We start from the raw sequence: 19912 nt of genomic DNA on the forward strand, positions 1-19912 counted from the left end.
GTGACAATAGAATCATTCCCATAGATTGTGACCATGCGTTGTCGTGATGAAAAATTACGCACTCGTATCCTAGGGTTTTCTATTTCAAAGCTTCAAGTGATTTTTTTTGTTTTGATTATAGATATTTTCAACTTTAGAGCATTCGCCGCTTCGGGTCAGAAAGAGTTTCTGTTGTGACCAAAATTCCATGAAATCAATGTTAGTACAGTTTTCAGTCTCCAAAGTCTGTTCCACGAAATTGATTGAAATTGATCCATTCAGCGAAACGGCATTCAAGAAATTACTGTATTGCTGTTTCCCGAATGATTTAAAACCTATAACTTGGAAAAACCTCAATACAAAATACATAAATATTAAAAAATTAGTACCGAAACGTGCCGCTTGAGCCAAGTTGTTCTACTTCTGAGGATCCAGCAGTATTTAAAAGTTTTTGTTCGGTTTATAGAGCATTCAATCTCAGGCTGTTTACCGATTTGTACAAACTTAGCTTCAAATGAAAGATACCCTTTCTTGCAATACAAACTTATTGATTTTGATTTGGTTTCGTCTTCCGATTCCGGAATTTCACAGCAGTAAGGGTTATATTTAAAATCACCATATAAGTTTGTTTGTGCATAGATTTGTGTGCGTCTTACTAGTAGCTTAAAAAAAAAAAACTTTGACTAACTATCCGATCCCCAACCTCCGATTCGGGAAGCAGTGATTTAAGAAAATACGAAATCAAAATTACGTTGCATTCCCATCGAAAAAAAAATGCCAAAACCGAGATCGAGAGAAACAGACCGGACACGATGGTGAATGTATAAAACAAACTACTTAATGTGAGTCAGCGTTGAAGGAAACGACAAAAGGTAGAAGTAAATTTTGATGATGTTCATGTGTTTTTTTTTTCGACAATATTTAATGCGTTTCTCATGGCTGGGGACTGTAAATCAATATCAACAAAAAACAAAAATATGACTTGATTTGGTGGACCAAAAGAATCATTTTATAGCCATGTGTTGGATTTTAACCGAAACGAACGATTTTATTCTGTTGGTTAACAGCTTAAACAAATACGGCGGATGAGACTTAGTCGAAAAAAAAGCAAATTTTACATTCGTGTTTGGACTTCCGAGAATGGAATTCCAAGCCGGAAATAGGCGTTAATGAATTGTGTCATAACTTTATCATGCGTGAAAGAAAAGTATCGGAAAGATCGTTCAGCCTTCTAGCTTTGATGTTGCATTCGCAATGGGAATCCCTGAGAAGATGATGGAGACATACATCCGCCTCAAGGTTGAAGTTAGGCCAAGGCGGTCTTTTAAAGCCTAAGAATTTCATTCCTTTGTAGAATTTTACCTTCGGTTTCAACAAAATTCGATACCGATTCTTAGTTTATAGAACCATTACGACTAGCTAGTGCTACGATTCTATCGACACCAAGAATCCTTTCAGGTTGAAGCTCGAGCATACTAAATTCATACCCAAACAAAATGAACATCCTACTGATGTGGAAAAACGATGAGATGATTCAAAACATACACACAACGAGAGAGAGAAAAAAGAGAAGCTTTCGTTTGTGTTGAAGAGGTTGAATCTTATCTCAAACCATTTCGCTTGTAGAATTGATTTCATACTTTTTGGGAGGCATATTCGACATCAATTTTGACATGAACCTCACAAAAATTAAACTAAAAAACCCATTTCAACCCACCTAGTGGTGTGAGGCGGCCTTTCTCATATCATTCATTTTCTCTTATAAAGGGTGATTTTTTAAGAGCTTGAGAACTTTTTTAAACAATAAAACGCATAAAATTTGCAAAATCTTATCGGTTCTTTATTTTAAACGTTAGATTGGTACATGACATTTACTTTTTGAAGATAATTTCATTTAAATGTTGACCGCGGCTGCGTCTTAGGTGGTCCATTCGGAAAATCCGCTTTTTTATCGACAAATTTTGTTCAGCGATGAGGCTCATTTCTGGTTGAATGGCTACGTAAATAAGCAAAATTGCCGCATTTGGAGTGAAGAGCAACCAGAAGCCGTTCAAGAACTGCCCATGCATCCCGAAAAATGCACTGTTTGGTGTGGTTTGTACGCTGGTGGAATCATTGGACCGTATTTTTTCAAAGATGCTGTTGGACGCAACGTTACAGTGAATGGCGATCGCTATCGTTCGATGCTAACAAACTTTTTGTTGCCAAAAATGGAAGAACTGAACTTGGTTGACATGTGGTTTCAACAAGATGGCGCTACATGCCACACAGCTCGCGATTCTATGGCCATTTTGAGGGAAAACTTCGGAGAACAATTCATCTCAAGAAATGGACCGGTAAGTTGGCCACCAAGATCATGCGATTTGACGCCTTTAGACTATTTTTTGTGGGGCTACGTCAAGTCTAAAGTCTACAGAAATAAGCCAGTAACTATTCCAGCTTTGGAAGACAACATTTCCGAAGAAATTCGGGCTATTCCGGCCGAAATGCTCGAAAAAGTTGCCCAAAATTGGACTTTCCGAATGGACCACCTAAGACGCAGCCGCGGTCAACATTTAAATGAAATTATCTTCAAAAAGTAAATGTCATGTACCAATCTAACGTTTAAAATAAAGAACCGATGAGATTTTGCAAATTTTATGCGTTTTATTGTTTAAAAAAGTTCTCAAGCTCTTAAAAAATCACCCTTTATATTACAGCACAAATTTCTCGAAATACTACAATTTAAATACGTTTAGAAAGAGTACACTAATTAAACCTACAAATTTTTTTAAGATTTATAAGGATTTAGCAAATTATTTATGGGACTATCAATGGTATATTTGGTTACAGAGTCTCATGGTCTGCAAACTAGAGAAACTCACTAGCCAATATAAAGAGGTAGTTTATGAACAAAGTATTCCTGAAATTGACTTTTTAACACTAAGCATCCTATCTCCGGAACCAGGAGCTTGACCCGAATAAAAATTAGAATATTCTTATGGTATCTAAAGACCTTTTAGTGGAATCTAAGATGGTGAAAATCGGTTCAGCCATCTCCGAGAAAAGTGAGTGACATTATTTTCCCATTTAGGGTGCATATCACCCTGTAACTCCGGAACCGGGAGTCGGATCCACATGACATTCAGGAACTTTGCATGGGACCATAAGACCTTTCATTTGAGAAAATAGGTTCAGCCATCTCCAAGCAAAGCGAGTGACAATATATGTCATACATTCACAAATACTGACATTTGTTCAGTTCGTCGAGGTGAGTCGAATGGTATATGACACTCGACCCTCTGGGCTTCAGTTCAAAAGTAAGTTTTCACGGTAATCGTATAGCCTTTCTATATGAGAAAGGCAAAAAGTCGAGAACAGAATACAGCAGAAATGAGAATTTGCGAAAAAGCGGTTGGGTAGTTTCATAGGCTTAACCGAATTCACGAGTATTCGAATAAATGGCTATTTAGGGAGAACGTTTTTCAATGTTTCAACATGTAAATTTGGCTGAGACACTTATTTAAATCACTTTTTTTTAATTCAGTCGTTTTGTCTTATGAATTGTGTCCATGTGAAATTGAATGGTCTTGTCAAGTTTTTTTTTTTTTTATTTTTTTTTTTATTTTTTTTTTTTTTTTTAAATAACTATTTATTGGAATATGAGTTAAAATTAAATTATTAAGATTTAAATTGGGTGTTCAGCCACAAGTGGTGACTTTTCAGCCCTGTTATATATATATATATATCTATATATATATATATATATATATATATATATATATATATATATATATATATATATATATATATATATATATATATATATATATATATATATATATATATATATATATATATATATATATATATATATATATATGATTTGGTTATTACCATGAAGACATCATTTGCTTCCGCAATTCTGAGATTTTTGTGTAGGGAAAATTCTAAACCTACTTGTATTGTGTAATGGGGAAAAGGAACTTATATACTAACTTACTAACTAATACAGAGAGCGAATCGATTCAATTGAAGATTGCATCGATTTTTGTCGGAATTTGCTTATAATATTATGTGACATTACATCTAATGGTTCTATATTTGTGAGTCTGTGTAACTCATTTGTACTAAACCAGGGAGGACGCTTCAGAATCATTTTCAGAATTTTATTCTGAATCCTTTGAAGCGTTTTCTTCCTGGTGGAACAACAGCTTGACCAAATTGGTACCGCATAAAGCATGGCTGGTCTGAAAATTTGTTTATAAATTAACAATTTGTTTTTTAGACAGAGCTTAGAATTTCTGTTTATAAGAGGATATAAACATTTAATATATTTATTACACTTTGCCTGGATTCCTTCAATGTGATCCTTGAAAGTGAGTTTTTTGTCATACGTTAAACCTAAGTATTTAGCTTGATCAGACCATGTCAATTCCAAGCCATTCAATTTGAGAATGTGATTATTGTTTGGTTTTAGAAAAGAAGCTCTTGGCTTGTGAGGAAAGATAATTAATTGCGTTTTTGCTGCATTTGGTTTAATTTTCCATTTTGACAGATAATCACTGAAAATATTTAAACTTCTTTGTAGGCGACTGCAGATCACTCTTAGATTTCTACCTGTGGCTAACAGACTTGTGTCGTCACAGAATAGCGATTTCTGACAACCAACGGGTAGATTTGGAAGATCAGAAGTGAAAATATTATTCAAGATTGGAGCTACACTCGAACCCTGCGGAACACCGGCTCGTACGGGTAGCAATTCAGATTTACAATTCTGATAGCTAACCTGAAGAGTACGATCAGTTAAATAATTTTGAATCATTTTGATCAAATAAATAGGAAACTGGAAATCAGACATTTTTGCTATTAAACCTTTGTGCCAAACACTGTCGAATGCTTTTTCTATGTCTAGAAAAGCAACTCCAGTGGATAACCCAGAAGATTTATTTGATTTTATCATGTTCGTTACTCTGACAAGTTGATGAGTAGTTGAATGTTCATGACGAAATCCAAACTGCTCTGGTAAAAAAATTGAATTCTCATTTATATGAGTCATCATTCTTAACAAGATAATTTTTTCAAAAAGTTTACTGATAGAAGAAAGTAAACTAATTGGGCGATAACTTGATGTTTCTGCTGGGTTTTTATCAGGTTTTAGGATAGGAATTACTTTAGCGTTTTTCCATCTTTTTGGGAAGTAAGCTAATGAAAAACACTTGTTGAAAATTTTAACCAGGAGTCTCAAGGCAACATCGGGAAGATTTTTAATAAGAATATTAAAAATTCCATCATTACCAGGAGCCTTCATGTTTTTGAGTTTCCTAATAATTGATTTAATTTCATCAAAATTCGTCTCAATAATGTCATCGTGTGATAACACTTGGGTTGAAATATGATCATACTTCAGTGAGACTTCATTTTCAATAGGACTCACAACGTTTAAATTAAAATTGTGGACACTCTCGAACTGCTGAGCAAGTTTTTGAGCTTTTTCACCATTTGTAAGAAGTATTTGATTTCCTTCCTTGAGAGCAGGAATTGGTTTCTGAGGTTTCTTAAGAACCTTAGAAAGTTTCCAGAAAGGTTTAGAATATGGTTTAATTTGTTCAACTTCTTTAGCGAAATTTTCATTTCGCAAAAGAGTAAATCTATGTTTAATTTCTTTTTGTAAATCCTTAACTATGTTTTTCATAGCAGGATCACGAGAACGTTGATATTGTCGTCGACGAACATTCTTCAACCGAATGAGCAGTTGAAGATTGTCATCTATGATAGGAGAATTTAATTTAGTTTGAGCTTTGGGAACTGAAAGATTTCTAGCTTCGATAATATAATGATTCAAATTATCAATTGCTGTGTCGATATCCGCAGAATTTTCTAAAATAGTTTCATGATCCACATGATTTTCAATGTGAGATCTGTAATCCAACCAATTAGCTCTATGATAGTTGAAAATAGAACTAATTGGATTAATTATAGCTTCGTTGGAAAGTCTGAATGTTACAGGAAGATGATCTGAGTCAAAATCAGCATGAGTAATCGGTTCACTACAAATGTGACTTTGATCTGTTAGAACCAGATCAATTGTAGACGGGTTTTTCACGGAAGAGAAACAAGTAGGATTACTGGGATGAAGAACTGTAAAGTAACCAGCTGAGAGTTGATTATGAAGTATTTTACCATTACTGTTATTTTGCCTACAATTCCACTGGACATGCTTAGCATTTAAGTCCCCTATTACGAAAAATTTCGATCGATATCTTGTAAGTTTTTGCAAATCGCCTTTAAAGAAATTTAATTGTTCGCCGGTGCATTGGAATGGCAAATATGCTCCAGCGATGAAATAAATTCCATGAATGGTTTCAACTTCGATTCCCAAGCTTTCAATAACTTTAGTATTGAAAGAAGGTAAAATTCGATGTTTAATTTGCCGTTGGACAAAAATGGCAACTCCACCATCAATTCCAGTAAACCTGTCAAATCGATGAACCACATAATGTGGATTACTTTTCAATTTTACATTTGGTTTAAGAAAAGTTTCTGTCACAATGGCAATATGAATTTTGTGAACTTTGAGAAAATTATAAAATTCATCTTCACTCGATTTCAAAGATCGAGCATTCCAATTTAAAATATTCAAATAATTATTTAACATCACTGTTAAATTTTAAATTCATTATAATATTATTTGCAAATTTCCATCCGATTTGAAATGCTTCAAAAAGTGATGAAGTCGAATTCATTTGGATGATCATTTGAAAAAGTTGATCTTGTAGGTAGATCATTTTATTTTCAGTTATATCGCCTAAATCGACTTCATTTAAAGAAGCGAATGGCATTGAAGGAATATTTGTAGGTAGACTGCCATTAGAAGAAGATGATTTGGCCGGTCTACCTATTAATAAATTGTTTTCGTTAGAAGAAGAACTGCAAGGCGGTCCTGTGTTTTGATTATTTACATTAGAAGAAATAGGAGATAGATTTCTACCTAATATACCAGCATAACTGACATTAGAAGAAGATGATGACGAGGTCGATCTACCTGTCAATAAATTGTTTTCGTTAGAAGACGAATTGGCAGGTGCCTTAGAAGAATTTTCAGGTATGTTCTGTAAATTTAAGGTCGTTGATTTGACTTGTTGTCTAAGCGAACGAGCGTTTAAAATTTTTTCCCTGACAGGACATTTCAAATAATTGGATTTATGATTTCCATTGCAATTTGAACATGAAAATTTATCAGTGGTTTCATTCATTGGACAAACGTCTTTCGAATGCGATTTACCACAATTCAAACACCGTATATCCATATGACAATTTTTGGTTCCATGACCGAAGCCTTGGCAACGACGACATTGCGTTAAGTTAGCAATACGATTATGCCGTTTATAATGTTCCCAATGAATTTTAATGTGGGAAATGAAACGTACTTTTTCTAAAGTTTTCAAATTGTTTACATCACTTCGATTGAAGTGTATTAGGTAAAGTTCATGGGAAATTCCAGAGCGTGGTTTAGAAGTACCATTCGCTCTTTTTTTCATAAGTATTACTTGGGAAGGGGCAAAACCAAGCAATTCTTTTAGTTCATTTTTAATTTCATCAATACTTTGATCATTTGATAATCCTTTCAAGACAGCCTTGAAGGGTCTGTCTGATTTTATATCATATGAATAAAATTTATGAAGTTTTTCGGACAAATATCGAATAAGACTTTCGTAATCTTCCAATCCATCCACCAAGACTCGACATTCTCCTCTTCGTCCGATTTGAAATGAGACTTTTACTTCCGGGAGAAAAGTAGAAAGCTCAGTACGGAATGCTTTGAAGTCGGAAATCATCACCGTCACTGGTGGCATAGATTGATGTTTCTTCCCAGAACGACAAGCGTCCATTTTGGGAATTTTTGAAGAATTTTCTTCTATGTCGCTACAATCGGATTCAGGAAGAATCTCGTAAATATTGTTAGACGGCATAGGATCAACGGAAGGGAAATCCGTCCGTTGTCTTTTATTTTTACATTCAGATTCTATAAGATCGTGAAAGTTATTAGAAAAATGTTGAATAACGGATTGTGATTTATTCCGTATTGAATTATTTTTAGCCTTAGGCTTGTTGCCTTTCCGGTTGGACGCAGGCATTTTTGAAATTAATGAAATTTTAAATTAAATTAACTAGGCTAAATTAGTCTTCGATTAGACTCCTAGCTAGCCTTAAAAAAGGCTGATTAATTTCTTAGTCACTCTAATATCACTCTTTGTATCACTTAGTCACTCTAATATCACTCTTTGTATCACTTAGTCACTTAGTTAGTGATTCAGGTAGCCTTGAAAAAGACTGAAGCCTTGAATCAATGAAACTCTAGGTAGCCAGAAAAAAAATTCCAGGAGCCAAGAGCTATACGCGTGCGGTGCGAACGACTGTTCAACACCGACTTGGGTCTTGTCAAGTTTTGTCTAGTCTTGTCTAGACTTGTCTAGTCTTGTCGAGTCTTTTCTAGTCTTGTCGAGTCTTGTCTAGTCTTGTCTAGTCTTGTCTAGTCTTGTCTAGTCTTGTCTAGTCTTGTCTAGTCTTGTCTAGTCTTGTCTAGTCTTGTCTAGTCTTGTCTAGTCTTGTCTAGTCTTGTCTAGTCTTGTCTAGTCTTGTCTAGTCTTGTCTAGTCTTGTCTAGTCTTGTCTAGTCTTGTCTAGTCTTGTCTAGTCTTGTCTAGTCTTGTCTAGTCTTGTCTAGTCTTGTCTAGTCTTGTCTAGTCTTGTCTAGTCTTGTCTAGTCTTGTCTAGTCTTGTCTAGTCTTGTCTAGTCTTGTCTAGTCTTGTCTAGTCTTGTCTAGTCTTGTCTAGTCTTGTCTAGTCTTGTCTAGTCTTGTCTAGTCTTGTCTAGTCTTGTCTAGTCTTGTCTAGTCTTGTCTAGTCTTGTCTAGTCTTGTCTATTCTTGTCTAGTCTTGTCTAGTCTTGTCTAGTCTTGTCTAGTCTTGTCTAGTCTTGTCTAGTCTTGTCTAGTCTTGTCTAGTCTTGTCTAGTCTTGTCTAGTCTTGTCTAGTCTTGTCTAGTCTTGTCTAGTCTTGTCTAGTCTTGTCTAGTCTTGTCTAGTCTTGTCTAGTCTTGTCTAGTCTTGTCTAGTCTTGTCTAGTCTTGTCTAGTCTTGTCTAGTCTTGTCTAGTCTTGTCTAGTCTTGTCTAGTCTTGTCTAGTCTTGTCTAGTCTTGTCTAGTCTTGTCTAGTCTTGTCTAGTCTTGTCTAGTCTTGTCTAGTCTTGTCTAGTCTTGTCTAGTCTTGTCTAGTCTTGTCTAGTCTTGTCTAGTCTTGTCTAGTCTTGTCTAGTCTTGTCTAGTCTTGTCTAGTCTTGTCTAGTCTTGTCTAGTCTTGTCTAGTCTTGTCTAGTCTTGTCTAGTCTTGTCTAGTCTTGTCTAGTCTTGTCTAGTCTTGTCTAGTCTTGTCTAGTCTTGTCTAGTCTTGTCTAGTCTTGTCTAGTCTTGTCTAGTCTTGTCTAGTCTTGTCTAGTCTTGTCTAGTCTTGTCTAGTCTTGTCTAGTCTTGTCTAGTCTTGTCTAGTCTTGTCTAGTCTTGTCTAGTTTTGTCACGTGGATTGTCAAGTGGTTGTCTCTTTATTGAGTTAGTTTAGTGTCTGTTATTTTAGTACCAGTTCCGATTTTCTTCAGCCTGTGAAAGGATTTGATTCATTGCATTGCATTACAAACCAAAGAAACAAAATAAAACACTTTCTGCCAGCGGTTGTTTCCACCGTCAGTTTGGGGATGAATTAGCAATAAACTCGGAAACAATGTTGCCACTTGGTAAAACTTCCGCCATAAAACCCAACAAAACGGTTGGTCATTTCCCACAATCTGCTGTCTCGGTTTCCATCCAATCCATCGGGAGAGATCCCGAGAAACGCTACTCCGCCGTAAACAGCAGCAGCTTCCTTTGCACCAAAACCAGGAAAAGAACTGAGCGTGAACAAACTCGACTCTCGCAAAAAAGGGAAACACATTTTCCACTTTCCACACTAACACAAACCGAGGGGGCTCGCGCTCGCGCTCCTGGCAGTGCAGAACGAAGCAAACACGTCAGTCGGCGAGACGGTCTGTTCGGATCAGCATTGACTCAAGCGCGGCCGCGATCATTCCATTCGAAAGAACACGCGAGTAAAAAAAAAATAAATCGTTACTTAGCGGCAATTTCAGCACTGCGAAGCAGTTATCCGTCATTCACCGAAAGTATCACCCGGCGGACTGGCCGCAGTCAAATGTATGTTTGTTTGTTCGTTCGTTCGTTCGCTCATTCGCGTGTGTCTGTGAGTTCTGTTCTTAGTCATCGATCCTGTCTAACGCAACAGACCAGCAGCAGCAGTGAACGATCGGACAGTTTCCCATCACAACCGACCGATCGTAGACTTTGCGGTAGAAAGGAGGAAAAAATAAGCGCGAAAACTACGTCATCCGAATCCGAAGTTTTCCAAAACAAGGCTCAATAAATCCGGAAAGTAGCGTGCAAAACGAACCGTAATTGATCGAATCTGGCCTCGGGAAAGTCCTCCAACGAGAGAAAAGTGTCCATGAATATTCCGAGAAGCATCTAAACAGTGGAAAATATTATGTACGAGCCAAAAACTTATCGTTTTTCCTTTTCATCGGCTAAAAATATCCGCCCAAAATCGTCACTTTGACTACGCTGTAAACGGATTTTGCTATTTTTTTTTTCTTTCTTCCTCTTGTGGTGCACAGGAAAGGCAGGCCAAATATTGCTTCTTCAAATACGGAAGCGAAAAGCAGCAGCATAAAACCGAAAATAAATAAACTTGTTTGTCGTTAATGTGCACTTGTGCCAGCAGCAGACCGAGAAAATTATGTAAGAAATATGAAGAAATTCAGTGCTAGTTTTGCAATTCGAGAACTTACGATGGCCGCCGAAACCGAAGTGATGAACTGCCTGAATCCATCTTCATCATCATCATCGTCATCGTCATCCGTCCGTCGGTGTAGTGTGTGCGTGTATGTGTGTTTTGCTGCTGCTGCTGCTGCTAATGACGCTGCGGTGGTGATGATGCTCGCGAACAACTAAACACACAGCCTATCGTTATCAATCACCGATCGGTGAAGAACATTCATACATTCGAAAAGACTGATCTCAACACGTGGAAAGGAAAACGAGAGAGAGAGAGAGCGAGAAGAAAACCCGCGAATCCACGGAAAACCCACCCCAAACTACTACTCCGAAAACCGAAACATTGCAGCCCCCCAAAATGTGTGATAGCGTCACGGCGACTGTGCTTTCCACCAGCACCTCCAGCAGTCTGCAGAGTTGCTGGATTGTGTACAGTAGGTGTTTCTTTTGATATTTGATATTGTATTATGCTCTAAGTTTCAAAAAACTATGAACAACATTCACAAACTAGTTCTGATTCGATCAATTTGAGTATAAACTTTCAAAAAACAATTGAGATTGCGACGATAATTGGGACTGAGACATTCTTAACATGAACAGAACCATTTAGGGTTTCTTTTTGTATTTCGTCTTCGACTCATCAATGCGTTAGCAGTGTGAGTTAGACTTCTGATCCCTCCCTCGTGGTTTAACATAAACCGAAAAATTGATTCTAATTGCAAACACACTTGTTTTGCCCCGAGGTGCCACGTTTTCACTGTCTAACAAGTGACGACCTACTGGCCGTCGGCAGATAGTCACTTGGGCCGGGGGTTTACCCGGTAAAAGGCTATTTACAATTTTCGGAAAAGCGTGTACCTTAGATTTCAAATAGCCCCACAAAAAAAAATCTGGGTGAGTCAAATCGGGTGATTTCTGGATCACCGTTTTCGATATGACTCGTCCGGGGTACAACGGTCGTTACAAATCGATTGTTAGTCGAGCTGTATGGCATGTTGCACCGTCCTGTTGAATCCGGTAGCCATTCGAATCATTTTCACGAACAAAGGGCATCACAGAATCATTTGTCGTGGCTCGATAACGAACGACATTAACGGTTTTCGTTGCTCCATCATCGTCTTGAAAAAAATAAGGACCAATCATCATATACGCACAAACACCATACCAAACTGTAATTTTTTTCATCATATAGAGCCTGTTCCACAATTAATCGAGGGTTGCTTATTAACGCATCCATTGAATGTGAATTGTACCCTCGTCTGACAAAATAGTTTTTCGCCAAAAGTTGGTCTCCTTCTCGGCCATTTCTATGATCCATTCGGCAGAAACTTTTGGTGTGTACTGTTCCATGGTAAAATTATCTTGGAATAACGTTTCATATGTCAATTCTGTCAAAAGTTATTGGGTTGTGCATGTTGTTTAAGACGGTTAAATTAGGCATTAAATTTTTTACCCAAATTACTGTACAAACCTCACCATTCGCAATTACCTTCGGAGTTTCTCAAGGAAGTCACTTTGGATCGTTCATATTTTTACTTTACCTCAAAGATCTAGCATTTTCGATCAAGTGTATGAAACTATCATTCACCGATGACTTCAAATTATTTTACATAATCAAATCCACAGCTGACACGGATATCCTAGAACAGCAGTTGAATAATTTGACTAATTGGTGTAATACCAACAAAATGGTCATCTCTTGTAGTCGCAAACCAGCCTTTAGATAGTTTCGTCTACAATATTTCTCAACTTGTTCTGGAACGTTCACTGTCTGTGAAGGACATCTGGTGTACTCCTAGACTCTAAGCTAAATTTTAATGAGCACATTGAGTTTACAAAAGAATGTCCCAAAAAGTATGGACGCACTTTGATTTCGCTGTAAATAATTCACAAGTGTTAGATATTCAAAGTTTATTCGATATACTGATAATATTAGACTACAACAACAGAATATTATTCTCAACTTCTTAGCCATTGTAGACTGGCTGGCGCACCTTCTTACGAACGTTCCTTATTAAATTCCGTACAGACTTCTTGGCGACAAATTTTGACAGTTTTTCCAATCTTTTTCGAACTGTAGAATGCCTTTCCGAACTGTAGAAAGTTTCCTAAGATGTGCCTTCGTTAATGCCCAAAATTCCTCAATTGGTCGAAGTTGTGGGCAATTTGGTGGATTCATGTCTTTTGGGACGAAAATGATGGTAGTATACCATTCTACCGTTGATTTCGAGTAGTGGCAAGAAGCAAGATCTGGCCAGAAGACAACAGGATCCTTGTGGCTTCGAAACATGGATAGAAGTCTTTTTTTGTAAACATTCCTTGATGTATATTTTGCTGTTCATTGAAGCAGTGGTGATGAAGGGTTTCGAAATCTTACGCAGCGTTCTGTGCACCATTTGTACCCAATTTTTCTACGTTGTTCTGCTGAAAGTCCACGCATTTCGAAACAAACTAATGAAAACGAATAAACAACTGCACAAGTGGTTAGAGAAGAGTGTAAACAACAGGACGCAGCCAAAAAAATGACAGATTCTGAACCATTGCGAAATGGTAGCGTTTTTTGGTTGCGTTCTGGGACAGTCTTTATCTTTAAAGCTTCAAAACTACTAGGATTCATTTTCCGCGTTACTAAAGTATTCAATAATGTACATTGCTTGAAAGCATTGTATTGTGCCTTATTTCGCTCTACGCTCTAATATGTTTCGGTTGTCTGGTCATCTTACTACCAAAACGATATCCAACGTATTGAAGCAATCTAGCGAAAATTTGTTCGATTCACTCTCCATCAGTTTTATTGGAGATACAATTTCTTTAAGCATTTTAAATCACACCGATTTCAAGAAAGTGAAAGCCCTTTTTTTGAATCAGTCTTGAGCCGAATTGATCTATTCATCCGCCATCAAAATTTGTTCTGGGTAGAGCTTGGTTGTGAATATCTTATGCGGTAATGAAAATGGCAACCGAATTTTTTCTCCAAGCATTCGGAAATATTCTCAGAAATTTGAACGATAAACAAATGCCAAAAACCAAAAAATATTTGGTTTGGTAGGCAATATGCAGCTGTGGTCGAGCAAGCTAAACCTTCATCACTACCGGAACGATAAACAAGAAAATATACGGTGAAGAATACGTAAAGAAGCGATTGTCACGCCGTCACGACGCTCCCTCGCTATTCTGATCTGATTTGGCTTCTTGTCACTACCGTCAAAAATGTTTTCGAATGATATAAAGCGAATGGAACCCATAATGTATCGAGAGAGGCGAATCCATCTAACTGGACCTAACCGGAGACCTATCGAGTAGTATTGGGCTCTCATGAAGAGAGAACTCTCTCAATATAAACAACAATTTACAACAATAGAAAAACTTTAAAAATTATAAAAAGGCAACTTAACCGATTGCAGAAAAGTCTGCACAGACCCTAATGACTGGAATAAACTCACTCAAGTTCGTAGTTTCTTCAAGCAACCTAATCAAGTGATTGTAATTAGTTTTTATATGAACGATAATGCACAACTATTTGATTGAAAATTAACGCGTTGCAAAAATTATTTTTGTTTTTGATGATCAATTATTGGTCATTTCGAAGTTTTCGAAGTTCTGCAGTTGCGCCATTGATCCGATGTGGAAATGCTCGAATTGATTTGACTCTCCACAAAATACCGCACAAAAAGTTCGTATTAAAATACTGGGTCGAGAATTTTTAAATCGTTTCCCACTGAAATAATGATAATATTAACGTTTTTAAAATACAGTTTCTTACAAGAAAAATTACAGGATTGTGAAACGAAATACGACCGATCACGATGACATTAAAAATGCACAAACAACTTCTCTGTACTGCGGCATTATCGCCTACACAGATAAAAATATTTTGTGATTTTACATTTATTTTCATGCACATATTTGGAGCAGGCAATTCAATGGAAATTTACATTACAAAACGAAGCGGTTTGTAGATATACAGTCTTGTTCAACGAAAAACTAAATAAATTTTAATGTAATTTTACATCAATCATGATTTTAAATCAGATTTTCGGTTCAACTGATGTCTATTTCATAGTACTATCGGTTTACATGTCGTGTAAGTTTCATCTTTTCTTTCTGTGTAGTGCAAGTCGATTCGACACTGAATGCTGCCGAACGGAGCAGTTGACCTTTTCATTGACCGGGTTACAAAACGAAGATTTCACCCATCCGCTCAGCATGAATGCAGGCGTTGACTGTGTGAAAAAAAATGTGACAAAGCCAATTTCTATAGATTCAGTCTATAGATTCAGTGCGAAAATTCATACTCTGTGTCAGTTTTCATGCGTAACGCAGATCCTCCCTATACCGATTAAATGAAAAATGCGAGCTGTGAAGCAACGATTAAAACCGTCGGCTGTGTATGAGGCATCAACAATATGACATCATTACGGCATGCTGTGATTGGCTCGTGAAAACAAAGGTCAATTCAATCCGATTTTTCAATGGTGTACTATTGAAATACTAAAATGACGGTGCAACATATGTTCAAGTTAATAGTTTTCGAATAGATTGGTAGATGAACTATATAAATCCATCAACAAATGACTGAGTTATAAGCGTTCCAAATAATGCCAGAAAAAGGTTACGCGGGTCTAGTTTCGAATTTTTCATTGACACCCGATCCCGTATAGTGAAAAGTGAAACACTTTTAAAGCAAAAAAATTGGTGGCTAATGCAAAAAAGACATAACTGGATGACGTGAATACGATTGAACCTGACGCGCTTTCTTTACACGCTTCGATGATCGAAAATCGTTCACATTAGTTGTTTGATGGTATGAATTGTATAAGCTTTCACTTCTTCGCTTCCCGCATTGTACCGGCGTGCCTATACTGAAGTAGGAGTTCTTCACACCAAACATATTCGGTCACATAATTAAATAAAGCGGAACTAACGAGCCCAAAGCTCGGGATTGACCACGGTGTGAGTTTGAATAATACTGACACTAGCACTTCAATCGAAGACAATTTTCTAGTAGTTCTTTGGGATCCATTTTAGGTTCATACAAGAACCAAATTGTTGATTTTTTCATGTTAAACATGTTTCAATGCATTTACCTTGAATGCAAAGCTTCTGTTACTAAATATACTACAACTAGAATAATTGGTTCTTTTTCGATGCGAACGGCGCATAAAACTGATCCTTCAACTAGGTCCACTCGCCGGTATCTGGCGGACGCAAAACAATGAATTTGTCCGACCGCACCATTGCACACGGAGTGAAATAAATCAATAAGGCGGAACTAACGAAAGCAAAACACGTTGATTAGTTAATTTTAATTGAAGAAAATACCGCAGTTAGTTCTTTGAGATAAAGTTTTTGGTTCTTAAAAGAATAGATAAATAAAATCGCCTCGTCTTCGTTTTTCTGGATTCTGATGCTAAATTTTTTATCTGGATTCTAGAAGTGGATTCCAGAACTTCTTCCAAGTCTTGCACGAGTTTATGAGAAATCGAATTTTCTGTTTTTACAACAATTTACCAGCTGGACCAAATATTTCTATACAAAATCTCCTTGACTATCTTCAAACTAGACGAAATAAATTATTCTTAATTTTTCTCTATTTCAGCCAACAACCAGGGAACCGAGAGACTGGTCGTTACCAGAAGAAACAACGGACCGATCGACGGTGGTTTGCCGTGTGCACCCGCGACGTCCGCCGGTGCACTAGCTTCCGGGAAGCTAAGCTCCACCAGTAACTTAAACACTAGTCACATCACGAGCACCAGCAGCACCACCACCACTACCGGTAGTAGCAACATCAACAACAGTGCTGCAGCTGGCGATGCCGTCAGTAGTAGCACTTCGAAGACTTTCTCGACTTCGGCGGCGGAGGCAGCTCTCGACTACAAATCGTTGAACAGTATTTTGGACGATAACCTACGACCGCTGACGCCGCTACCCGGCAATCCACGGTCCGAGCAGATTCACAATGAGCACAAACAGCTTGTGAAGGAATACTGGGAGGTGAGTAATATCCGACGGTCATGGGAACTGGAATGCTCTAACATTTTTTTAAAAATTTCTAGATCCAAACACAAATCGTTACCAATCAAGCTCATCGTGACACTCTGCAGATGAACATGCCAGCCGACGAGTTGCGGCTCAAGAAAGAGTATCTGAAGAAACTGGAGGAGAAGGTTTGTCGGAAGGATTCTGTTTTTAGAAGACTGTATTTATCTTTATATTTTAGGAAGCCCTACTCAAATTCAAAGCGAACCTTCAGAAACAACTGGACGAACGGAAACGGATAGCTTCCGGCAGTAATCTGCTCCATGCCGCCGGTCCAGCTCACCTGCAGCAGGCCCAACATCAACAGTCGGCACCTCCTCCTTCTTTTTTTCCTTCGTCTTCTTCTTCTTCCTCTTCTGGTCCGGCCGTTAGCTCTCCGGCAGGGCTCCGAAGGCAGGACTCTACGACCGAATCGGGTTGGGTAATCATATCACCGGAAGATGGTGCCACCGGGAACAGTCCCAGTTGAAAGCCGCTCCCACCCCCGGCTACCAAACCGTCCGCGTTTACTCTGTCGGAAGCAATTTGTGATGTGATCGATTTTACGAACAGTAGAATTCAAGTGCCAAATAAAAGAAAGAACAAAACAAAAAACCCTTTGAAGGTGGGATCTTTTTCCCGCTTTCCGAATCGTGAATACATACGTTTAGGGTTTGTTGCATATTTGTATTGTACATGATATACATATATCTACTGAAAAACAGTCGTCAGTGACGATGGTCTTTTGTTTAGGCTTAGGTTAAATATTTGTTCTTTTACCGTTCTAGATTAGAAAAAGTGTAATAAATGTGATATTACACTAAGCAGCTGTGATTTTTTCTTTCTTCAAACATTGATAAGCAAAGAAACAAGAAAGGAGTTCATTAAAGGTGTGAAAATCGTTCAATTTTGATCCAAAGCTAATTTTGTGTTCAGAGATTTGTTGCACGATTTTGAACCGCATTGGTTGAATTGATATTTATTTCGTCAGGCAAATCTAGACTACATATACATTGTTTACAATGTTCACTTACATGTTACGCATTATTTCTACGACAAAGCTGAGATTTGATTTGATTTTTTGACATAGTAAGGTCAAAATGTTCGCAGTATTGATTGTAATGGCGCATTATTCGATTGACTGGACTGTATTTTGCATAATTTGTTCTAGTGTTTCTTTCTAAAAATAATTTCCTGGTTCGTAATTGACGGCTAGGTGTATAAAAATTTAGTTGCGATAATAAAGAAGGTGATTGAATGCGTTGAGAAATAATGTCGCTGATAAAATAAAGCATTGCAAGGTCGCGGCGTTCTTTAAGTGTTTGTATATTGATGAGCATGCAGCGTGCTTCATATGATGGTAGAGGAAATGCTGTCCAGTTTAATTTACGAAGTGCATATAAAAGAAATTGTTTTTGTATCGATTCAATGTGTTCCTAGTGAATAATGTTATATGGATTCCATACTAGGCTGCGATATTCCAAAAAGGGTCTGACTTATGTACTATATAGCAATTTTATAGTATATGGGTCTTGAAAGTTATGACTGAAGCGTTTGATGAAGCCCAGCATACTGTTTGCTTTATAGATTATTGTGTTGTAATGTTCCACAAATGTGAGTTTAAAGTCCAAGATTACACCTAAACCTCGTACAATTTAACTTTTTTCAACTATTTGATTTCCTAAAAACATGTCTACAGAATGGGTTTCGTTTTTCCTACTGAAAATTAATGAGTTGCATTTTTTTACATTGAGTTTAAGTAGACTTTTGCAGCACCAAATGTGAAATAGATAGATTCCGTTCTGGAATATTACAGCGTCGTAAATATTTTTAATTTCCATTAAGAGCTTCATGTCGTCTGCATATATAAGCACTTTTAGATTTTTGAGTATTAAGGAAATGTCGTTCATATGTAAAATGAAAAGAAGTGGCCCTTGGTGAGAGCCCTGAGGTACGCCAGATGTTACATTGATTGGTTCAGATTTTATCTTTTGGAAGCGAACGATTCGTTAAGTATGATTCTAGCCATTCCAGAAGGCTATGTTCTATGCCATATTTTTATAGTTTGTATAGAAGTAATGGTGTGTCCGTACGGTCAAAAGCTTTACTAAAGTCGGTGTAAAGAGTTTCTACGTGGTTGCCAGCGTCCATTGCGTTCAGAGTGAATGTCACAAATTCAAGGAGATTTGTTGTAGTTGAGCAGCCTCCTAAAAAGCCATGCTGTTTGGTTGTTATTACATTTTGAAGTTCATGAAAACAGTTTTTCGTTTACAAGTTTTTCTAATAATTTTGGAATGCAAGAGATAATGGCTATTCCACGGTTGTTCACGAGGACTTAGGAACGACCTTAAGAATAAATCCTCTATAATCAAAACAAAAGCGATGCCATTATCAAAAATTTATTTGATGCGGTGCGACCAATTAATATTGTTTGAAATAAAGAGATGACATTTTGGTCAATTGGTTTCTCGTCAAAACATTTATTTTTCGTTAAAGGCCAACGTTTCGAACGTTATACCTTCATCTTCAGGGCAACTGTAATTTTATGTATTATTCAGTCACAAATTTTTTTTTTCTCGAAATACAATGAAGTTGCGAGTACATTTTGTAAAAATGAACTTGGTGAACACATAGTCTAGGTTCGATGATCGTGCTGGTGTCTACTGTCGTGGAATCAGTTTATGAAAATGTTATTAGCTAGATGAATACTGTACCTTGTTCCAAGCAGAAATCTTCCCAGTTATGAGCTGTTTACAATCGGCCCTTCATCAGAGGATCTTTGGTAAACGAATCTAATGATCGCAGTTAGAACTCAAACCGAAGACCTAAAAGCAAAGCCTTGGTATGACATTCCTGTAGTGGAATTTGACCTTCTGTTTCAACAGACTTCGCAGCCGATTCAGAGTGTTCAGAACCATTGCATGGCTGGTGCTACGATTCTACTGACACTACAAATCCTTCCAGGTCGGGACTCAAACATACGACAACTGGTTTGTAAGACCAGTGCCCTATGCATTGACGGACGGTCTACCAAAAGTGGGAACTAGTTTTTGA

General features: G+C 37.3%; 1 protein-coding gene across 1 annotated transcript in view; it reads left to right on the forward strand.

Moving 5' to 3' along the window:
* The window catches only part of LOC131426193 (mitogen-activated protein kinase kinase kinase 7), a 60833-nt gene extending 43151 nt beyond the window's left edge, over positions 1 to 17682 (forward strand). The window contains exons 6-8 of the mRNA XM_058588735.1: positions 16437 to 16834; positions 16897 to 17007; positions 17061 to 17682. Of these exons, the coding sequence (XP_058444718.1) occupies positions 16437 to 16834; positions 16897 to 17007; positions 17061 to 17348 (797 nt within the window). The 3' untranslated portion in view covers positions 17349 to 17682. The remainder of the gene's footprint in view (positions 1 to 16436; positions 16835 to 16896; positions 17008 to 17060) is intronic.
* The last annotated feature ends 2230 nt before the right edge of the window (positions 17683 to 19912 follow it).

Source organism: Malaya genurostris, chromosome 1 (assembly GCF_030247185.1).
Source record: "Malaya genurostris strain Urasoe2022 chromosome 1, Malgen_1.1, whole genome shotgun sequence".
Taxonomy (NCBI): Eukaryota; Metazoa; Arthropoda; class Insecta; order Diptera; family Culicidae; genus Malaya; species Malaya genurostris.